Below are 19,153 nucleotides of genomic sequence, written 5' to 3'. Positions count from 1 at the left end.
GGAGTGTCAGGGCTGTACTCACCACCCCTGTCACTCCTAACCCTCTTAATCTTTTTGTCCAATTAGTTTTCTACCTCAGCTTTATATTTGAGGAACATTTCCTCAACTTGAGAAGATAAACCATACAAAAACGTGAGCAATCATCAACAAAAGTAATGTAATACTTTTTACCCCCTCTACTTTCGTGATTGTTAAAATCACCCAATTCACTATGAACAAGCTCTAGTACTTCAGTCTGTCTATCTACTGATTTAAATGGCTTCTTTGTAAATTTGGCTTCAACACAAATTTGACATTTCGAAAAATCAGTGTTGGAAAAACTTGGAATCAAATTTAAGTTTTTAAGCCTTTTAATAGAATCAATATTAACGTGATCTAATCTAGCATGCCATAAATCAATAGACTCGGCAATATAAGCAGATGAAGTACTAGCATTCTTATTCATAGTGTCAATTTTAACATCAAGAGTAAAAAGCCCCCCATTACAAAAGCCATTTCCCACAAATTCCCCATTGCGAGTAAGAACTAATCTATCAGAATCAAAAGAGAGCTTCAGTCCAGCTTTCATGAGTAATCTGCCAGAAATTAAATTCCTGTGCATTTCTGGAACATGCAAAACATTAGTCAGAGTAAGCAATTTTCCAGAAGTGAGAGTGAGAACGATCTTCCCTTTGCCTTGGATAGAAGCAGAAGCCGAGTTTCCCATGAAAACATTTTCACCTTCAACCTTGTCATAGGTAGTGAACATGTCCTTGTTGGCGCAGATGTTTCTGGTAGCTCTAGTGTCAACAATCCACTCAGCAGCATTACCTGTAAAGTTAGCTTCTAAACAACAGCAACAATAACGTCAGAATCCTCAATAAGATTTGCTTGACTTTGCCCATTGTTCTTCTTCTTGACCCTGCAATCCTTAGCCTTGTGACCAGTCAAACCACACTCAAAACAAGTACCCTTAAACTTGTACTTCTGAACCTTCCCTTTACGCTTAAGAGAACTGTTATTGGCTTTGGACTGGTTGTTGTGTTTGGGTTTAACAAGATTGTCTTTGGCTGAGGAAGAGGAAGGAAAAACAGAAGGGGTTTTATCTTTGATACGGTTTTCCTCCTCAATTTTGAGGTGAGCAGCAAGTTCCTCTAAGGTTAGGTCTTTCTTTTTGTGCATGAGTTGGTTACGAAAATCCTTCCAAGAGGGAGGGAGTTTCTCAATCAGAACAATAGCAAGGGTAGTATCACAAATAGACAGACCTTCAGCAGCCATATTAATACAAACACTCTCATAAGCATGATTCTGATCAATAATAGGCTTATCATCAAGAACTTGAAAACTTAACCACTTACTAACACAATAACGTTTAGTACCAGCATCATCAGTCCCATATTTTTTCTCTAAAGCATCCCAAATATCCTTAGCATGATAAAAGCCCATGTAAATATCCAATAGACTATTTGACATATAATGCAACAACATGCCCTTACATGTTCTATCATCCTTAGCAAACTTAACATCAGTTTCAGACAAATTATCCTTATCATCAGGTTCAACAATATCATCAAGAACATATGCAACATCAATTTGCTCCAAATAACAACGCATCCTAACAGCCCAACGTTTATAATTCTTTACATCAAGAGGTTCTAACTTAGACATATCAGGAATCAGAAAATTGGAAGCCATAATCGTCTTTTAGATTGTTAAACTACTAAGCAATAAAACAGAAATTACTTATCTCTTGATGCGTGAACCAAAGTGACAATAGCCGCGTCGTGGAGAACCACTGACCTAAAAGACGATACCGCGCTACCTCCTGGTGCAGTAGACTAGAAGCGGTCGCCCTCCAGGATAAGCACGGCGCTGGATTTTATGTGCACTCACAAACCCGACTGGAACTCAGAATACTTGCCCAGAAAACAGAACAGAAAGAGCTCGTGTTTAGATAATTTTAGAGAAGAGAGATAACTGATTGTGTTGTGTATTTTTTGACTGGGATAAGCAACGAGTATATATAGGCAGTAGAAGGGAGACATGAAACGTAAAACGAGGGACGAATCTGGCTAAGAAAACGACCAGATTCATTCAGCCAGTCAACAACGGAAGCAAGAAAAAAGGAATTAATCAGTCAGCTATAATCAAGGGATTAATGACTGACTTAATTCTGTAATCCCAACAGTCAGAAAAGAATATTCTCAACAGACAAAAAAGAATATTCTGTTTAACAAAGAAAAGGAAATAAAATTTCTCCAAAAAGATAACAAGGACCCACGCCACGCATCGCATTCCCCAAGACCCAAGTCCCGAGGCCCGAGCCAACCCGGATCGGCGCGCGCGTGTGTGTGTCTGTGGAGTAACACTTAACTCCCACTCACTCAACTAAGTAGTGTTAAGACACTACAATATAAAAACAAGGAAAAACCTTTCCCCCTAACCAATGTGAGATTTTCCCCTTTCATATGTTTTTCTCTCTCTCTTGTTTTTCCCCAACTCTCTTATTTTATATCAAGAACTTCCAACAGTCATCGTTAAATTATTATGGGAAATTCTCATTCCTAATTTTGCACTTTTGTTGATTACTAGGGCGGCCAACGCGAGCGGGGTGGCTAGCCCTTTCGACTCAATTTTTCTTGGCTTAAATGTTTGAACTTTACATGGAGATAATTACACATTATTTAACAATGCTCAAAAGTTAACAAATAAGTAGAAAATGAACTCGGACAAAATGCTTCTAAGAATTTAGCTTTGCTAGCTCCACTTGTAGCTTCTTTAATTTGACTCTTTGTTCATCCTTGATAATTCCCTTGAATCCCTTCTTGCTTTCTTCCCCTTTTAACCATAGTCAGTTTGGTTTGCTTTCTATCTAGTACATCTATTTCGGCACAATCATAGATTTATTTCATTAGTCTCAATGTCCTTTAAACACAATTGTGGGTAAGTCGTTAATTTTTACCTTCACAAAATAATTTTTTTTTAAAAAAAACCCACATAAAGCAACAACCTTTCATTGTTCGGTGACTAATGTTGTCATGTAAATTAAACTATAACCCCCATTAAATAAAAATAATTAAACTTTATTATTCCATTTAATTTCTAGTTAATAGTTGGGTCTTTCAAATTCATCCATCTTATGGAATCACCAAGTTGAGATAGAATTGCTAGGAAGATTATGAGATAGAACAAGTAAAGGAAAATAACCAAATTCATCATTTTTCTTTTTATCATTCACTATTCAACTTTTAGTCAATTAATTTCATTTTCATGTACCTACATTCGATTAACACTCCACATTCTTGCTAAAGCACCTCATTTGCCTCCTCTTGAAATACTACAATACAATTCAAATGGGCTTAACAGTACCACTTAAATTTGGTAATACATATTATTATTTGAAATTAATGGCAAATGGAAATTTGTAGATGATAACCAACTGCGGATCTTAAAATTATACTAATTCGTTATACAATATATAGCAGGGGTGAAACTTTAAGAAGCATATTAATTTTATAAATATATAACCAATTGGAAACTTATTTAACTAATCATCAAAAAAAAATTAATGAGATGAGCAAAGACAACAAAATTATTGGACGAAACCATAAATTCAAATACAGTGAAGCATCTATTACAGAGAATAAAAACGGTATGAAGTAATACGAAGTACAAATTATTTACAATATATTTAATACTACTTTCATTTCCATATTAGTATAACAAAAAAGAACAAACTCAAAGGATAACAAAAAACAACAGAATCAAACCAATCGATCTCCGATAAAATGGGCAAATATCAACCGCGGAAAGGTCCTTCCTTGCCATTTCTTTTTTTTTTTTCCAATATTTCTTGGATTATTTCTTGGTATTGTCATTTTTTCTTGACTCCAATTTGATTTTAATTGTTCTGTTGATTCCCAAATTGATTTTAATTGTTCTTATGTAATTTTGGGATTGTGGAATTAAGTACTTCAACGGAGATGGGGAACATAGATAGATGGAGAAGAAATAAAAATTAAAAATGTTTAAGAGTAATCAGTACTAGGAAGGTGAACAGAGAAAGGAGAAAGAAAGCTTAAAACTCAAAAATACTTAAGGAAATTTACGAACAATTTCCCAATGAAAAAGTGTAAGGAAAGTTACAAAATTTTGTATGGGGTAAGAAGACAAACAAACATTTCGAGAGGAATAATAATTTGTGCACTATTTATAAGAGCAATCTCCCACTTTTTATAAGGTAGGAATAGGGATATATCTTTGCAATTAATACAAAATTATCATAAATAACCTTATACGAAGTTATGGTCTTGAAATAATGATTATTGATGATAGAAAATAATTTTGGCCAAGATATAATAATATATTACCTAATTTTTGTAGATAATTTTTTCTAAATTAATACCGAGTAAAATTTATAAAAAAAATAAATTTGTCAAAAAAAAGTTAAAATAAATAGCTTATTGATCACAACTGTATATAGAACATATGCTTAATTTTATATTGTGGTGAATATTTTATTATTTTTTAAAAGGTGTATACGTATATGTAGATAGCTAAATGATGAGTACGTGTTGTCTCGAAAATTGTGAGCTTTTTCCCCAAATAATGTTACCAAAAGACTTAATTCCCAAATTACCGTCACTTTTTCAAAATTTTCATAAATACTGTCCACGTAAGCAAGGAAAAAAGTAACCCATTTTTTTTATCGGTTCAAATAGAAACTGCTACTTCTCAAGTAGTGGTTTTTAAAACAGAAGACCGCTACTTGAAGTGGCGACTTTTAAAATTGAAAACCGCTACTTGAAGTAGCTATAATACTGTTATAATGTTTTTTTTTAAAAAAATGTTCTTTCAACTTAAAAAAGCTGAATAAAATAGAATCTTGATTACATAGCTATAATACTCCATAACTATAATACCCAAAGCTTATCCTACAATTTCACATAACTATAATACTAAGATTGATATAGTACTGTAATACAGTAATACTAAGAAGAAAATAAAACAAATCTAGAGTAATTTAAGTTTGATAACACTTCGAATCAATCAAAAACAACACTTAAAATAAATAAAAAACAAAATCAAAACTTAATTTGATTAGATCTAAATTACATAATTACAAAAATTGAAAAATTAACAAGCGGATTGAATAAATAAAAACAAATTAGGGATTAAGTTAACAATTGAATTGAAAAAATTACCACGCCTACATCCTATATTATAACAGCAGTGAGTTATTGACGGTGACGGTGGCGGCATCATCAATTCTCCGGCGTAAGTGCTGCTCCTAATGGTGGCAAAATAAAATGGGTTTTTTTTCAAGAAGTAGAACGATCGTGGGAGATGAATATTTTATTGGAAGCAAAACATGAGAGAGAAGAAATATACTTCCTCCGTTTTTAAATACTTTTGCTCCATTTCTCCATGTGCGGAGTTTTAGGAAAAATCGGAAAAAGTAATTAAATATGGAGGTAATGGGGTAGTTGAGAAAATAAAAAATTGTAAAAAGCTAAAGTAGTGGAAGAATAGGAGGAGAGAGAGTATTATGTTGGGTTTACTATATGTGAGAAAAAATTAAATATTGTAAAAACTTTTCAAAAAAGGAAATGGAGCAAGTATTTAAAAACGGCCGGAAAAGGAAAGTGGAGCAAGTATTTAAAAACGGAAGGAGTACTTCATATGAACACTCTTTTTGTACGTATAATTTTGATACCTAAAACCGCCACTTGAAGTGGCAGTTTACTAAGATGAAAACCGCTACTTGAAGTAGCGGTTTATCCTTGTACACCGCTACTTCAAGTAGCGGTTTTCTATAAATACCGAAAAAATAAAAAACTCGCTTAAACCGGTGATGTAGACGGTAATCTCGGAATTAAATAAAAAGAGACGGTATGTATATATGAAATTGAGTATTATCTCAACAATATTTTGGGAAAGAACTCAAAAGTTGTATTATGGACGTAGAAAACTAACCCGAATGAATTAGTAATGAAATTAATAAGGCATGGTTTTTTGTTCAAAAAAAAAGTAAGGCATGACTTTGATGAGCTACTATTTGTTTTTACTAATTTGACCTGGCCTATTATAATTTCTATGACTAATCAATTTCAATAAACACATTATTTTTTATGGTAAGATACGTGGAGTCCCTCCTATCACAAGAGGGTAATAAGGATCGAACCCCCGAGTGGAGGGACTAATCACCCTTTCAATCCTTGATCATCATAAAGCACATATGATGATGGCAATAGATTAAGTAATACAATTGCCAACATATCATATAGATTAATGGAAAACTAGTTCTTTAGAAGAAAATGGAGTGGAGCCCACTCAAGTATAATTATGAAATTGTCTTCCATCATGGTAGTGATCAATAAGCTAGTTATTAGAAACCACAAAATGATAAATTTTACGTTGCAAAGGCTTTACATTATCGCATATTTTAGTGCATAGAAAAACATCAATATCAAATTATACATGGTTTGTAAACATCAAACTGTAAATTGGATACACTTTTAGAGATGTCATTTGATTTTATTTTTATTTTTTTTAATAATAATTTACCTCTATTTTATCCTCTTGAGATACTCTAAAATTGATAAAGAAGTACAATAAGCAATAGCTTGGACAGTAACCATAGGATTGACACCCAAAGCAGTAGGAAATACGCTGGAATCAGCTAAATAAAGCCCCTCTACTTCCCAAATCTCTCCCCTTTGGTTCACCACCGAGGTCCTCGGACTAACCCCCATCTTGCAACTTCCCATTTGGTGTGCGGATGCAACAGGCATAGCTAAGCCTCGTATATCCCTTGAACTCTCTCTTTTCACAAACTCCTCAAATTCCTGATTACTACTTTCCTTCACATTAATGGCCGCTCCACTGCGATGGTGAGTGCCGATTTCCTCTGCCCCCGCGGCTTTGAGTATCCTAAGCGTTTTCTCAAGGCCTTTTTTAAGATAAGATTCGTCTGTAGAGTCTAACTTGTATTTGATGTCATATGGATCGGTAGAAATGGTGCCTGATCCAACATCGCGAGCTAGTGCAAACAAGTGGGTTGTTCGAGAATACTTTGTCATTCTATGCTTCAAATCTGATCCGGAGATCCAAGGCATTAAAGTTGCAAATATGCCTGGGTGTATTGATGGGGTTTGGATCACAAATTTGTTATTTGACTCGTCTATAGACATGGTTGTCATGATACTTCCCTCGTAACTCTTTCTATCTTTTTCCGGCCATATGGATGATGATAGTGGCTCCTCCGGGAAATATCCCCATGCCATCACCACCGGGTGAAGATGCAAATTTTTACCTATATTTGGGTTCTTTAGTCCACTCTTTTTCAATAATGCCGGCGTGTTGAGTGCACCACAAGCTATAATTGTTGCATTTGCCTTAACTACACATAAATCATGTTCACTACTTCCATTGGATTTTAACTTGAACACAACTCCTTTCGCCGTTTCACGGTCTCTACCTCGTTTTCTTTCATACAACACTTTCTCTACTTCGCACCCAGCAAGTATAGCCCCATTTCCGGAGTCTACCACATCTCTAAGCCATGTTTCACAAGTACTATTTTTCCTCCCATCCTTACACCCAAAACAACACCAACCACAAAAATGATCTACAGGGGCATTTCGAGGAATGTCCACTGTATTATACCCTAATTCCTTACAACCCTTCCTTAACACTGCATTACTAAAACCTTCCTCGGTTATTTCATTTTGGACCTGCATCTTCTTACAAACCACGTCTAGGGCCTCTTTAAATAATGTACTGTTAAAAATCTCTAGGTCATGTACATTAGTCCATTCTTGAATCACATGTGGTGGTGTTCGTATCGAAGCCGACCAATTTATGGTTGATCCACCCCCAACTGTTGATCCAGCCAAAATCATCACTCCTAAATCCCTAGTAGATAACAAACCTGCACCTTCATACATTTGATCCAAAGTAGGACCCTCTAAAAGAGAGAGATTTTTCCTAGCATAATAATCTCCTTTTTCCAAAACAAGAACTTTATACCCTGCCGAAGCTAAAACTCCGGCAACAACTCCCCCGCCGCTACCGGAGCCTACCACAACGACGTCGCATTGGATAGTCAGTACTGGCTTTTTACTTATTTTCTTTTCGTTGTTGACTGACACGTGGAAGCCTTTGCGCTCGAGAGATTTGACAAAGATTTCTTGAGGGCTTTTTACATTATAAATACCTTTGTAAAGTGGGCCGTAGAAATCTTCTTTGGGCTGATGCTGGGCTTTCTTTTGGGCTTTTCTAGTTGGGCTATTTTTGAAATCAGGGTCAGGTCCACAGTAGCCTATTGCATTCCAGGATGGGTTCTCTTCATTCTTGTCTACCTGACATTAAAATTGAAGGAAACACCCATACATAATCATTAATCATTATTATTGACATACACCAGATTTTATAGAATTATAGAATATAAATAACAATTACACACAAAGAAAAAAAAATAAAAAATAAAAAAAACTGAAAAAAAGACTAGCTTGTACAAAAGTACTACGGAGTAAGTTGTGAATTTATAACAAATTTGTTGTGAATTTATGTCAAAGTGCCCTTATGGCAAGGGTGAGTGTAATTGGAGTATACATTAGGAATGACAGTTTTGTAAGTACAGTTCTATCAGCACTTGACATCGTAACAAACTTTGTCAGCCTAGGAAATTTAACATTACTCCATCAAATGAAGCATTAAATGAAACCCTTTCACTTCCTTCAATCAAAAAAAAAAAAAAAAAAAAAAAAAAAAGAATCCCTTTCACCGTAAATCATCAATCCAATAATATATAAAATTTTCAAAATTTGATGTTGGGCTAATAATTTACTACATCCGTTTTTTTTCAGTTGCAACTTTGGGGTATGATGTTCAAAAATTGATATAAAACTCCCAATAACTATCACTTTCATTATACATTTGGACTTACACTTTACTTTCTCTTAACATTATTTAAACATTAATAGTACCAATTAATACGTCATTGGCTATGTCATACGAAGACAACATTAGTACTGGTATTTCTTTACAACCATTAGCTTAGCATTGTTGTTCATTATGGTCAAAATATTACTGTAAGTATTTGTAATTTTTGTTTTTGTAGTTGATGACTAAATACTTATATTGATAGTCAAATACTCCGCAGTCAATATTGCGAGTTGATAAATATGTCCAAATACAACCGGGAAACTTTGGCATGAGGCCGGGAGTACATAGCCCTTAGGGTTATAAATATGGATGTAAAAATAGATTAAATAAAGATAAAATTAATAAGATTGATCTATGTGTGATTTTATCATGCATTTCTAAATTAATACCAAATTGGGAAAGATGTTAAATGCTTATTCTAAGGCCATAAAGGGATAGAGCCACATGTAACATTACCCTATTTAAATTAGGAAGGACTAGCTCCCTTTATTTTGAAATTAAGGTAATAGTTAGAATAGACACATTTGCTAGCTTATAACTTTAACCATGTACATTATAATTACATAAAAAAGGGCTTTAAAAAATAAATAATGTACGAAAGATTGGAAAAATGTCAGGATATATTATATGGAAAAGGTAACAAAAATTAAAATTATGAAAAAACATGCCAAGAAGAATGCAACATATATAAAATTGATATTATAATGTTATATATCGGGTGACTAACTTAACTTTATTAAGTACTCATATTACATAAATAGTATGTTCAAATAGTCAAAGTGATGTAATTCTTTAAAAACTAAAGTATAGTGTATACTGCTTTATGAAAAATGTTTGACATAATTTTTCCACTTTAAGCTCTATCAACTTTAATATGATTGAAGTACTTCATATAATGTAATGCAAGATCAAACTTGATAAAATTGGATCACCACGTGAACAAGTTACTAAATGTATGTGATGCATATTTATGTAGGTAACATAAACTATTTTTTTTTTTCCTTTTTAAAGTTAAGGAGGATAATAAATAAACATTACGGAGTATAAGTTTGTAAAACAAATAATTAATGAGGAAAAGTAATTATACCTGAGTAAAGAAGGACAGTAAAATAAGGAGTTTGAGGCCAACAAATCCCATTCGTATTAAAAAGATGCAATTACTGCTCAATGATAGAACAAATTGTTGCCTTCTTTCAAGGGATAATTCTGAAAACTTGAGGAGAAATGGAAAACGAAGGGAAAAATTGCGTATTCCTCCTCCCAAAACAAACGTTCCTAGTCTTGTTGATAACAAGAACAATAGGAGTCGTATCAATGCTACGTGATGTCGAAGTCTTTGACTTATTATGCCGCCGAGCTACACTCCATATGCCCCCCAAACAAGAAAACATAAAAAAGTGTTAGTTATATGGTACACAGAAAGTGTGACAGAAGATTTAAATTCAGGAAAAAAAAAAAAGAAAAAGAATGGTACGTACATAGTCTGGAGTCCCCATCATGGAAGCGGAAGTTTTGTAAAATCGAATGGTGGACTCATCCGTCATAGTTTTCAAAGGATTCACGGGTGGTACGATGGCATCACAAATGGCAGTAAGAGACTCCATCTCTATGGAAGACAATTTATTATCATAAATGGGGTTTTCCCATTCTTTTAAAAAGTTTTGTGCATCAATGCTTCCATTATCTTCAACCAAATGATCATCCTCTTGGGTTTCAAGGATATTTGCATTCTCACAATGTGTTACATCTTCTTTAAACTTCATACTCATTTCTTCTTTGGACATTTTAAAATAAATAATTGGGTTTTATGTATTTGCACAAAGAAGGGTAATATATATAAGAATTCGTCGAGAATAGATCAAGACGAATTCTTATAGAGAGGAGAAGATACAGCTCAATGTGATGAGCTCACTTGAGATAAAATTGAAATGTCACAATGAAGCAATATTTTAATAAACGTTAAAAAAGGAGTAAAATTAACTAACATTTGTTTACATCTAGATATGCATCATCCTATGCTTGTTTATATAGAACGTTACATGCTTGCTTAATTGTGTGGTATTCGTTGTATTAGTCGATTTTCGGGAGCGTTGACAACTAATTTATCTATAGAATTCTTGGTAGTTCGTATAGAATAAATATGGCGTAATACATGTGCAATTTGTTTTTTCTACAAGACATGACACATCAACCTCCACTAACTACTAACTAGTAGTCCCAACTTAATTAATTAGTATTAATTTGTGTCCCAACGCCCGAAAAAAAATATTTTTTTCTATAAAAATAATATTGCACAATTGATGTGATTATTAAGGGCGTGGTTGGCAAATTTAAAACATCAAGTACAAAAAAATTGGAAATTTTGGCATATATAGGGGAAAAAAAAAAGACCACCACAAATGAATATAAAATTACATACATGGAGATGTATAAGTAGATAAAATACTTATTTTTTTTTTTTATATATATATATAGTTAGATTAGAAATTTTGTCAATTAAATAACTCAGACTATCTTATGAAGTTTAAGTACAAGAAAAGTTATTAAATTGTTAGGATTTAAAATAAATTTAAGTCTTATTGGTATGTTTAATTCAGCTGATATGATTTTCACTTATCTAAATTTGCCTAAAGTTATTTTATTTATTCAAATTTATTAGTTATAATCTATAGTTCAAGAGACGAAGAAATTAATACGAGTTACTAAATCTAACGTACAACCTCCTTTTATCTATTTTTTAAATGTTTTCGGAATCACATATTAGTTACTTTTTTTTGTTCACCCCAAATATGAAGAGAATGAATAGAGATAAAAATGAGATTATTCTATACCACAAAAAGATCGATTAAAGCATACATAGGAAGACAAAATATAAGAGGAGGTACACAAAATCAATTATCTCTCAACAAGATCGAAGTACTACAACTGCTAATGTCACAAAAAATTTCATTTGATTACTAAGAGTACTTATTACAGACTTGTATGAAATTATATACTACAGCAAATTACATGCACATAGCTTAACTCAAAATTAATAAAACAAAATTTTGTCATTCTAAATAAACGTCAAATTTTGTTTTTATTATTAACAATAAATTGTATATATATATATATATATATATATATATATATATATATATATATATATATATATATATAAATGACATAAACTACACCTTAATATATAATAATTCACCTTTTCTTTTTCCTTTTGAGGTACTCAAGAACTGATTGAGAAGTGCAGTAAGAAATAGCTTGGATTGTGACCATAGGATTAACTCCCAATGCCGTAGGAAACACACTCGAATCGGCTAAATAAAGCCCCTCTACTTCCCAACTTTCTCCCATTTGGTTTACGACTGAGGTCCTCGGATCGATTCCCATCCTACAACTCCCCATTTGGTGGGCAGATGCAATAGGTGTAGAGAGGCCTTGTATGGCCTTAGAACTTTCTTTCTTAACAAACTTCTCGAATTCGTGACAACTAACTTTCTTCACGTTAATACTTGCACCACTTTTATGGTGTGTGCCTATCTCTTCGGCCCCTGCTCCTGCTAGTATCCTAAGCATCTTCTCTATTCCTTTTTTAAGATTGGCCTCGTCAAACGGGTGCAAATTGTATGTGATGTCGTTCGGAGAAGTCGAAATGTTGCCGGATCCTACATCGCGAGCAAGGGCAAAGATGTGCGCTGTTCGCGAAAATTTTGTCATTCTATCCTTCATGTTTGAGCCTGAGGTCCATGGCATTATGGCTGAATATATACCCGGGTGTAACGACGGGGTTTGGATCACGGCCCCGTACCCTGATCCGTTAAAATCCGCTACCACGGTTGACATAGCTGTCATGATACCTCCCTCGTAACTCTTTTTCTCTTTTTCCGGCCACACTTTCCCTTCGTCCGACAACAAAGTTGATAGTGGCTCCGTATCCGGGAAGTACCCCCATGCCATCACCACTGGGTGAAGGTGCAGATTTTTTCCTATGTTCGGGTTCTTTAGGCCGCTCTTTCTTAGTAATGCCGGCGTGTTGAGTGCACCACAAGCTACAATTGTTGCGTTTGCCTTGACCACACATAGTTCGCCTGTTTTTAACTTAAATGCCACTCCTTTCGCTGTGTCACGATTTCTCCCTTGTTTCCTTTCATACAAGACCTTATCAACTTTACACCCGGTAAGTATAACACCATTTCCGGAGTCTACCACATCTTTAAGCCAAGTTTCACACGTACCCTTCTTCCTCCCATCCTTACACCCAAGACAACACCAACCACAATAATGATCTGCAGGGGCATTTCGAGGAATATTCACTACAGGGTACCCTAATTCCATACAACCCTTCCTTAAAATAGCATTATTAAACCCTTCATCACTAATTTCACTTTGAACTTCCATCTTTTCACAAACCACATCTAGGGCTTCTTTAAACAATGGACTATCAAAGATCTCAAGTTCTTGATCATTAGCCCACTCTCTAATCACATGTGGCGGGGTCCGTATCGAGGCGGACCAATTTATTGCAGATCCACCCCCAACCGTTGATCCAGCTAAAATCATTACCCCTAAATCCCTAGTTGTTAACAAACCTGCACCTTCATACATTTGATCCAAAGTTGGTCCCTCTAATAGAGAGAGATTTTTCCTAGCACAATAATCTCCCTTTTCCAAAACTAGAACTTTATACCCTGCTGAGGCTAAAACTCCGGCAACTAAACCACCACCGCTTCCTGAACCAACCACAACCACGTCGCATTGGATAGTCATAAATGGATTTTTGTAATTGTTGCTTTTCTTTTTTCGGTTCAGTGACACGTGTAATCCCGGGCGTCTGAGAGATTCCACAAGGATATCTTGAGGATTATTTATGTTAATAATGCCTTTATAAAGTGGGCCGTAAAGATTTTCTTTGGTGGGTTGTTCTTGGGCTTGTTTTTGGGTTACTGCATTTGGGCTATTAAGAGATGGTTTAGGTGTGAGATAACCAATGGGCCGGTTCGACTCGTTTTGCTTTCGTGATTTAAATTCCGGGTCTGGCCCACAATACCCAATTGCTTTCCAAGATGGGTTCTCGTCATTATCGTCCAGCTGACAAAAATTCAAGAATCATTTTAATGACATTCACCAAAAAAAAAAACACAATTTGCACTTGGAACAGTTAATAACAAGAACAAGAAATAAATTCGTCAATGTTTTTAGGTGTTACACTTTATTTTATATCATTATCCTTCTTGATCACTTTAGTTATAATTTGTCCATTACTAATAATATTTGACCCACTATTCTTAATTTTTGTTTCATATATAAATTCTCTTTCCACAACTAAAAATTCAGGGATTAATTATGCGGAGCATTATATAATGTAACTCAAAATTGCTCCCTTGTATTTTGGGATAATGAGAGGTTTACAAGAATCATAACCACGTGGTATAAGTGTTATATAAGAAATTTTCTAATCATCAATCACATAATAATTTTTTTTATTGAATTAAATATTATGATATACAATGTCAACATAACTCGTAGAACTATGTGACTAATAACTAAGTGAGCACACTATATTATTAGAATGTTCGAAATATAAAACAATAATGATCAATTGTTAAATACGGGTCTGGGCCGCACCCGTCATGGGAGAGTGTAAGTCCACCACTTACAAGATCAAGGAGGTTCCACCTCAAAACTATATGGCAATGAGGGGAGTAGCCCCTTAGCCTTATATTGTGGTGGTAACTCTTGAATTCTTTCAATGTGGGATTTCATTACCACTACACTCCCCCTTTTAGTGTTTAGTGTTTTTAGTGTGGGACAAGAAGAATGCTCACATGTGGGTTGTTCATGGGCTCAACATCAATTGTTAAATTAATAAACAAACATATCAATTAAAAATAAACCCTTAAGTAGCTTTTTCTTCTTTGATTTTGATACTATTCTAGTACTGTACTCATCTAATTTATCATCTTAGCCCTTTTCCCTGTCATTTTATAATAATTTTATCCTAGTAATCTCTTGATATTAACTTTTATTTGACATCCATTCATATATTTTTTTCCCTATATTTTAAGTTATCGGTTTTATTGACCGTGAAAAATAAAAAAGAGATCGGAAGAGGAAGTACAAATAGGTTGATGTAGTATAATAATGTAAAAAAGAAGGTAAACGTGCTTAAAGCTAGATGAATAATGGAAGTGGGGGCAGCAGCATTGAAGCATACATGATTTTGTTATTGATTTGGGTTATCTAATGTGTTCTGAGTTTGAGAAGTTGGTGCATAGCTTTTAAGTTGAGTAATGAGCTTGCTAGGTCTCTTGTAGTAAATATGTCACCCAATTTTCGGCCGACAAAGTTTGTTACAATATAAGTGTCATTGGTATCGTACTTAAGTCATTTCTTACTTATTTATAAAAGGTGTTGAAAGTGTTTTTTCTTAGTATATATAATATATATTTTTGAAAAGGTAATTAAGAAGACACTTATCACGGGAAGAATTCTGAATGTGAAAAATTAAAATTTAGCGAAAAAGGTTGTAATACAAAGACTTTTCAAAAAGTTATCCATATTATCTCGCCCAAACATACTTAAATGTGGAAATCTAATGAGATCTTGAATGATGACTATGATCATCATACTCAAAATAGAAGATTTCACTAAAGAATATTAGAATAATATCCCCTTTTGTATATAGTTGTGACACTCTAAATAGTTATTTTGTACCATACAAATTATTTTGCTATAAATATAAAAATAAATATAGAAAGATGGTAAAATTGAGAGAGATATGGAAGGAGAAGGATAATGGAGGAGGTTGAATTGAAGAGGGTAAACAAAAAATTTATTTCTATCAACTTTAATTTTACTATTAATAACTTTGCGTTATAACAAAGTCTCTTGCCAGATGGTTTCTAGAATTAATTTTATTTACTTTATTGTAACTATTAGATAGATTGATTTATATCAAATTCTGATTCGTTACATTATCAAACTCTATATATTAATAGCACTATATTAATTTCTTTGACAAAGACATTTTCCCTGATTTTGGTTTCTTTCCGTGACCACTTTGGTATTTTATCACTTTATTAAGCATTAAAGAATGAAACTGGCAGTTGGAATGTTTTCATCAACCATTAATACATAAACCAAACTTTAACCGTACGTAAAATTTTACTAATGTATAACGATACAATAATTATTATCACGTGAAATCTTGTTATATCTCAACGTTTATTTTTTAGGATTAATAATTATTATATACTCTATTTAAATACATATGTTAAAAAAAAAAATGAAAATTACATATGTAAATTAAAACCTAGTAATGTAATCCATAAGTAAATAAATTTGGAATAGTAAAAAATACTCATAGTTTATTTAATTAGTTGAAAAGTTTAATTTTCAACTGTTAAACTTATGAGTTGGTTGGATGATGTGATATGATAAAAGAAATTAAACGTGCTAATTAAAGAAGAACGGGGGAGTTAAGAGCAACTAAAGGTATACCTGAGTGTAAAAGGCCAAGAGAATGAGTAATTTAATGCCAACGAAGGCCCACCGATATAAAAAGAAGCAACTATTACTGAGTGAACGAATAAGCCGCTGTCGTTTTTCCAGTGGTAATTGTGAAAACTTGAAGACAAATGGGAAACAAGGAGATAAACTGTGTATTCCTCCAAATACAAAGGTTCCAAACCTTGTTGACATCATAAAAATAAAGAATCGTAGTAGGAACACATGATGTCGAAGTCTATGGCTTATCAACCTTCCTATCTGGAATACATGCACAAAATTACACAAAATAATTAGCCATATAATATATCATCACACGTACTACATACACATGCATATATAAAGAACTTTTATATATATATATATATATATATATATATATATATATATATATATATATATAGGAGTGTTGGAGTGGGAAATATATTTATTGTATTGGTCTCAAATCATAACATCGAAATTTAGACATGATAGTATGCAGTTACCTTTCTAAAAAATACTCCGTACTATTTATGATATATTATATATATACACTTCCTCTATTATTTTTTATTGGACCCATTCTGATTTTTTACTCTATTTACCCCTATTCTTTAACTGTTTCTTGTGAATAATATGTAAGAAAAAACATATTCATGTGAGATGTTTTTGAATTCGTTTCAATTATTACTATCATAATATATCACTTTAAAATTTTTACTTAAGGAGGATTAAAGTTATTTGATAGTTAAATTTACATTGACAAGTCTGATAAAGAAAACAGGTCAAGTAAAAAGAACAGGGAAAGTATATATATTTTTTTTACGGGAAGGAGTTTTAGTTTAGGATTCAAAAGGACCAAGCAGTATAAATTGTCATGCCAAGGGCCCAAGGGATTGAAAGGAGTTAATTATATCATAATTTTCATTATTTTGTAGTATTTGAAGTCTTGTAATATCAATAGAAAGCATAATATGATATACGGATTTGAATACTTCAAAACAAGTGAATGCAAAATCTTATACTATTCCCTTTCTTCATAGTATGATTTTATGCATTATTCAAGTGTTTTACTTTCTTTTTAATTGGACTCATCTTAGCGTATATTTCAAAATATCAACTATCTATATATTTTATTTACTGATAACTAATGATACACATAAATCAGAGAATAAGCATGTATTTTACCATCTATATATTCCAAAAATCTTTTCCCTCAAAAAAAAAAAAAAAAATCCAAAAATCTTGTTAAAATTATGCATAAATCAATAACCTAACTAAGAATTAATGTCAAATTAAATTAACAATGCATTTAAAGAACAAAGAGAATATCTTATATATCATGCATGTTTTAAAAAAATGCTTTATCTTGTAATATGTATAAGTTGATGAAAGTATGTACTTCATGGTACTATAAAAAGAAAACTTATTTCATGATTTCAAACTCCATATTACTACGTACATAGCTAAAATCATAAACACATAGGCAAAAATAATAAACACATAAATGAAATAGCCGCAAAAGAAATAAGAAAGGACATACTCAAACTCAACCATAATTGTTTATATAGCAAAAATAAAAATAACGAAAGATGCATGGTGCCTACATGCTCTGGACTTCCAGTCATGGAGGCTGAGGTTTTGTAAAATTTGATGACACACTCATCTGTGGCCGTCTCCGGTGGATCCACGGCCGGTACGATGGTGTCACAAAGGGCGGTAAGTGAGTCCATCTCCCGGGCAGACAATTTATTGGTATAAATTCTTTTATCTCCCTCATTCAAAAGGCTTTGTGTATCAATACTTCCTAAATCTATGACCAAATTCTCTCCTTTTTTGTTTGTAACGACATTCGAACCCTCGAGTTCCATACTAATTTTGTGTAATTTTTTTTTCCTAGGCAAAGATATATAAATTAAAAAACTTAGGGATATATGAATAATAATCTTTCTATTATATGTTATGTTTTTCATGTATATGTATATATATAATACGTAAGCTTGTATACATGTGTGGTGCTCAGTAGTAGTTAAGATGGCAAGCTAACGCAATTACTCTCAAGAAAGTAAGAGGAGCGTTGTCAACTAACTAATAACTAATATGATATACTTGTGAAATTTATGTGAGTGACATGATTATTCTAACTTTACTAGTTTGTTTTTTTGAGTAAAGTGTTACACATATAGTGGTTGGCTATATGTGAATTCCTTTTGTGTGTTTTTTTCAGTATCTTTTAATTTATTAATTCCTACTATTTCATAATAATTGATGTAGTTTGATCAGGTACACGTGGCAACATATAAGTTTGACCATTCAAATTTAAAAAAATATGTTAATATACTTACATATTAGACAAAGTTAATTTATGAAAATATAAAATAATACGAAATACAATTTTAACAACATTAATTGTACATTGTGATTTTATTTATTTATTTATTTATTTATTTATTTTTATGTATGGTTAAAGTTAATAGATAAATAAGTATAAGATTTGTCAATTATGTTACATGGATGTATTACAATTTATACATTTGTGAGTATCCTTTAAAGTGAATCATTGAATATAAATATTTTCAATTCTAGATACTAGTTAAAATTATGGAAAGTTGACATTGTAAAAATACACATTATTGATACAAATTAACGAGTAACTTTTTAACAAGTTTCCTCATTTTTTTTTTAATAATACTCATATAAATAATTTAAGGCTGTTTAAATTTTCCCACATACCTCCTCCATTTTT

General features: G+C 32.6%; 2 protein-coding genes across 2 annotated transcripts; both read right to left on the bottom strand.

The window, feature by feature from the left end:
• Positions 1–6,370: 6,370 nt before the first annotated feature.
• Positions 6,371–10,976, bottom strand: LOC110710747 (long-chain-alcohol oxidase FAO4A-like). Its single transcript, XM_021889083.1, has 3 exons — positions 10,407–10,976; positions 10,016–10,285; positions 6,371–8,342 (listed from the first exon to the last, which is right to left on the bottom strand). The coding sequence occupies exons 1-3, from the start codon at positions 10,710–10,712 to the stop codon at positions 6,549–6,551; spliced, it is 2,370 nt and encodes a 789-aa protein (XP_021744775.1). The 5' UTR covers positions 10,713–10,976; the 3' UTR covers positions 6,371–6,548.
• Positions 10,977–12,094: 1,118 nt separating this feature from the next.
• On the bottom strand, positions 12,095–18,555 carry LOC110710686 (long-chain-alcohol oxidase FAO4A-like). The gene is made up of 3 exons (XM_021889019.1): positions 18,015–18,555; positions 16,423–16,689; positions 12,095–14,010 (listed from the first exon to the last, which is right to left on the bottom strand). Exons 1-3 carry the CDS (start codon positions 18,378–18,380, stop codon positions 12,121–12,123), a joined length of 2,523 nt encoding a protein of 840 aa, XP_021744711.1. The 5' UTR covers positions 18,381–18,555; the 3' UTR covers positions 12,095–12,120.
• Positions 18,556–19,153: the final 598 nt, after the last annotated feature.

Source organism: Chenopodium quinoa, unplaced genomic scaffold (genome assembly GCF_001683475.1).
Source record: "Chenopodium quinoa cultivar QQ74 unplaced genomic scaffold, ASM168347v1, whole genome shotgun sequence".
Classification (NCBI taxonomy): domain Eukaryota; kingdom Viridiplantae; phylum Streptophyta; class Magnoliopsida; order Caryophyllales; family Amaranthaceae; genus Chenopodium; species Chenopodium quinoa.
The sequence above is the reverse complement of the archived record's forward strand: the minus strand, read 5'-3'. Positions and strand labels throughout refer to the sequence as shown.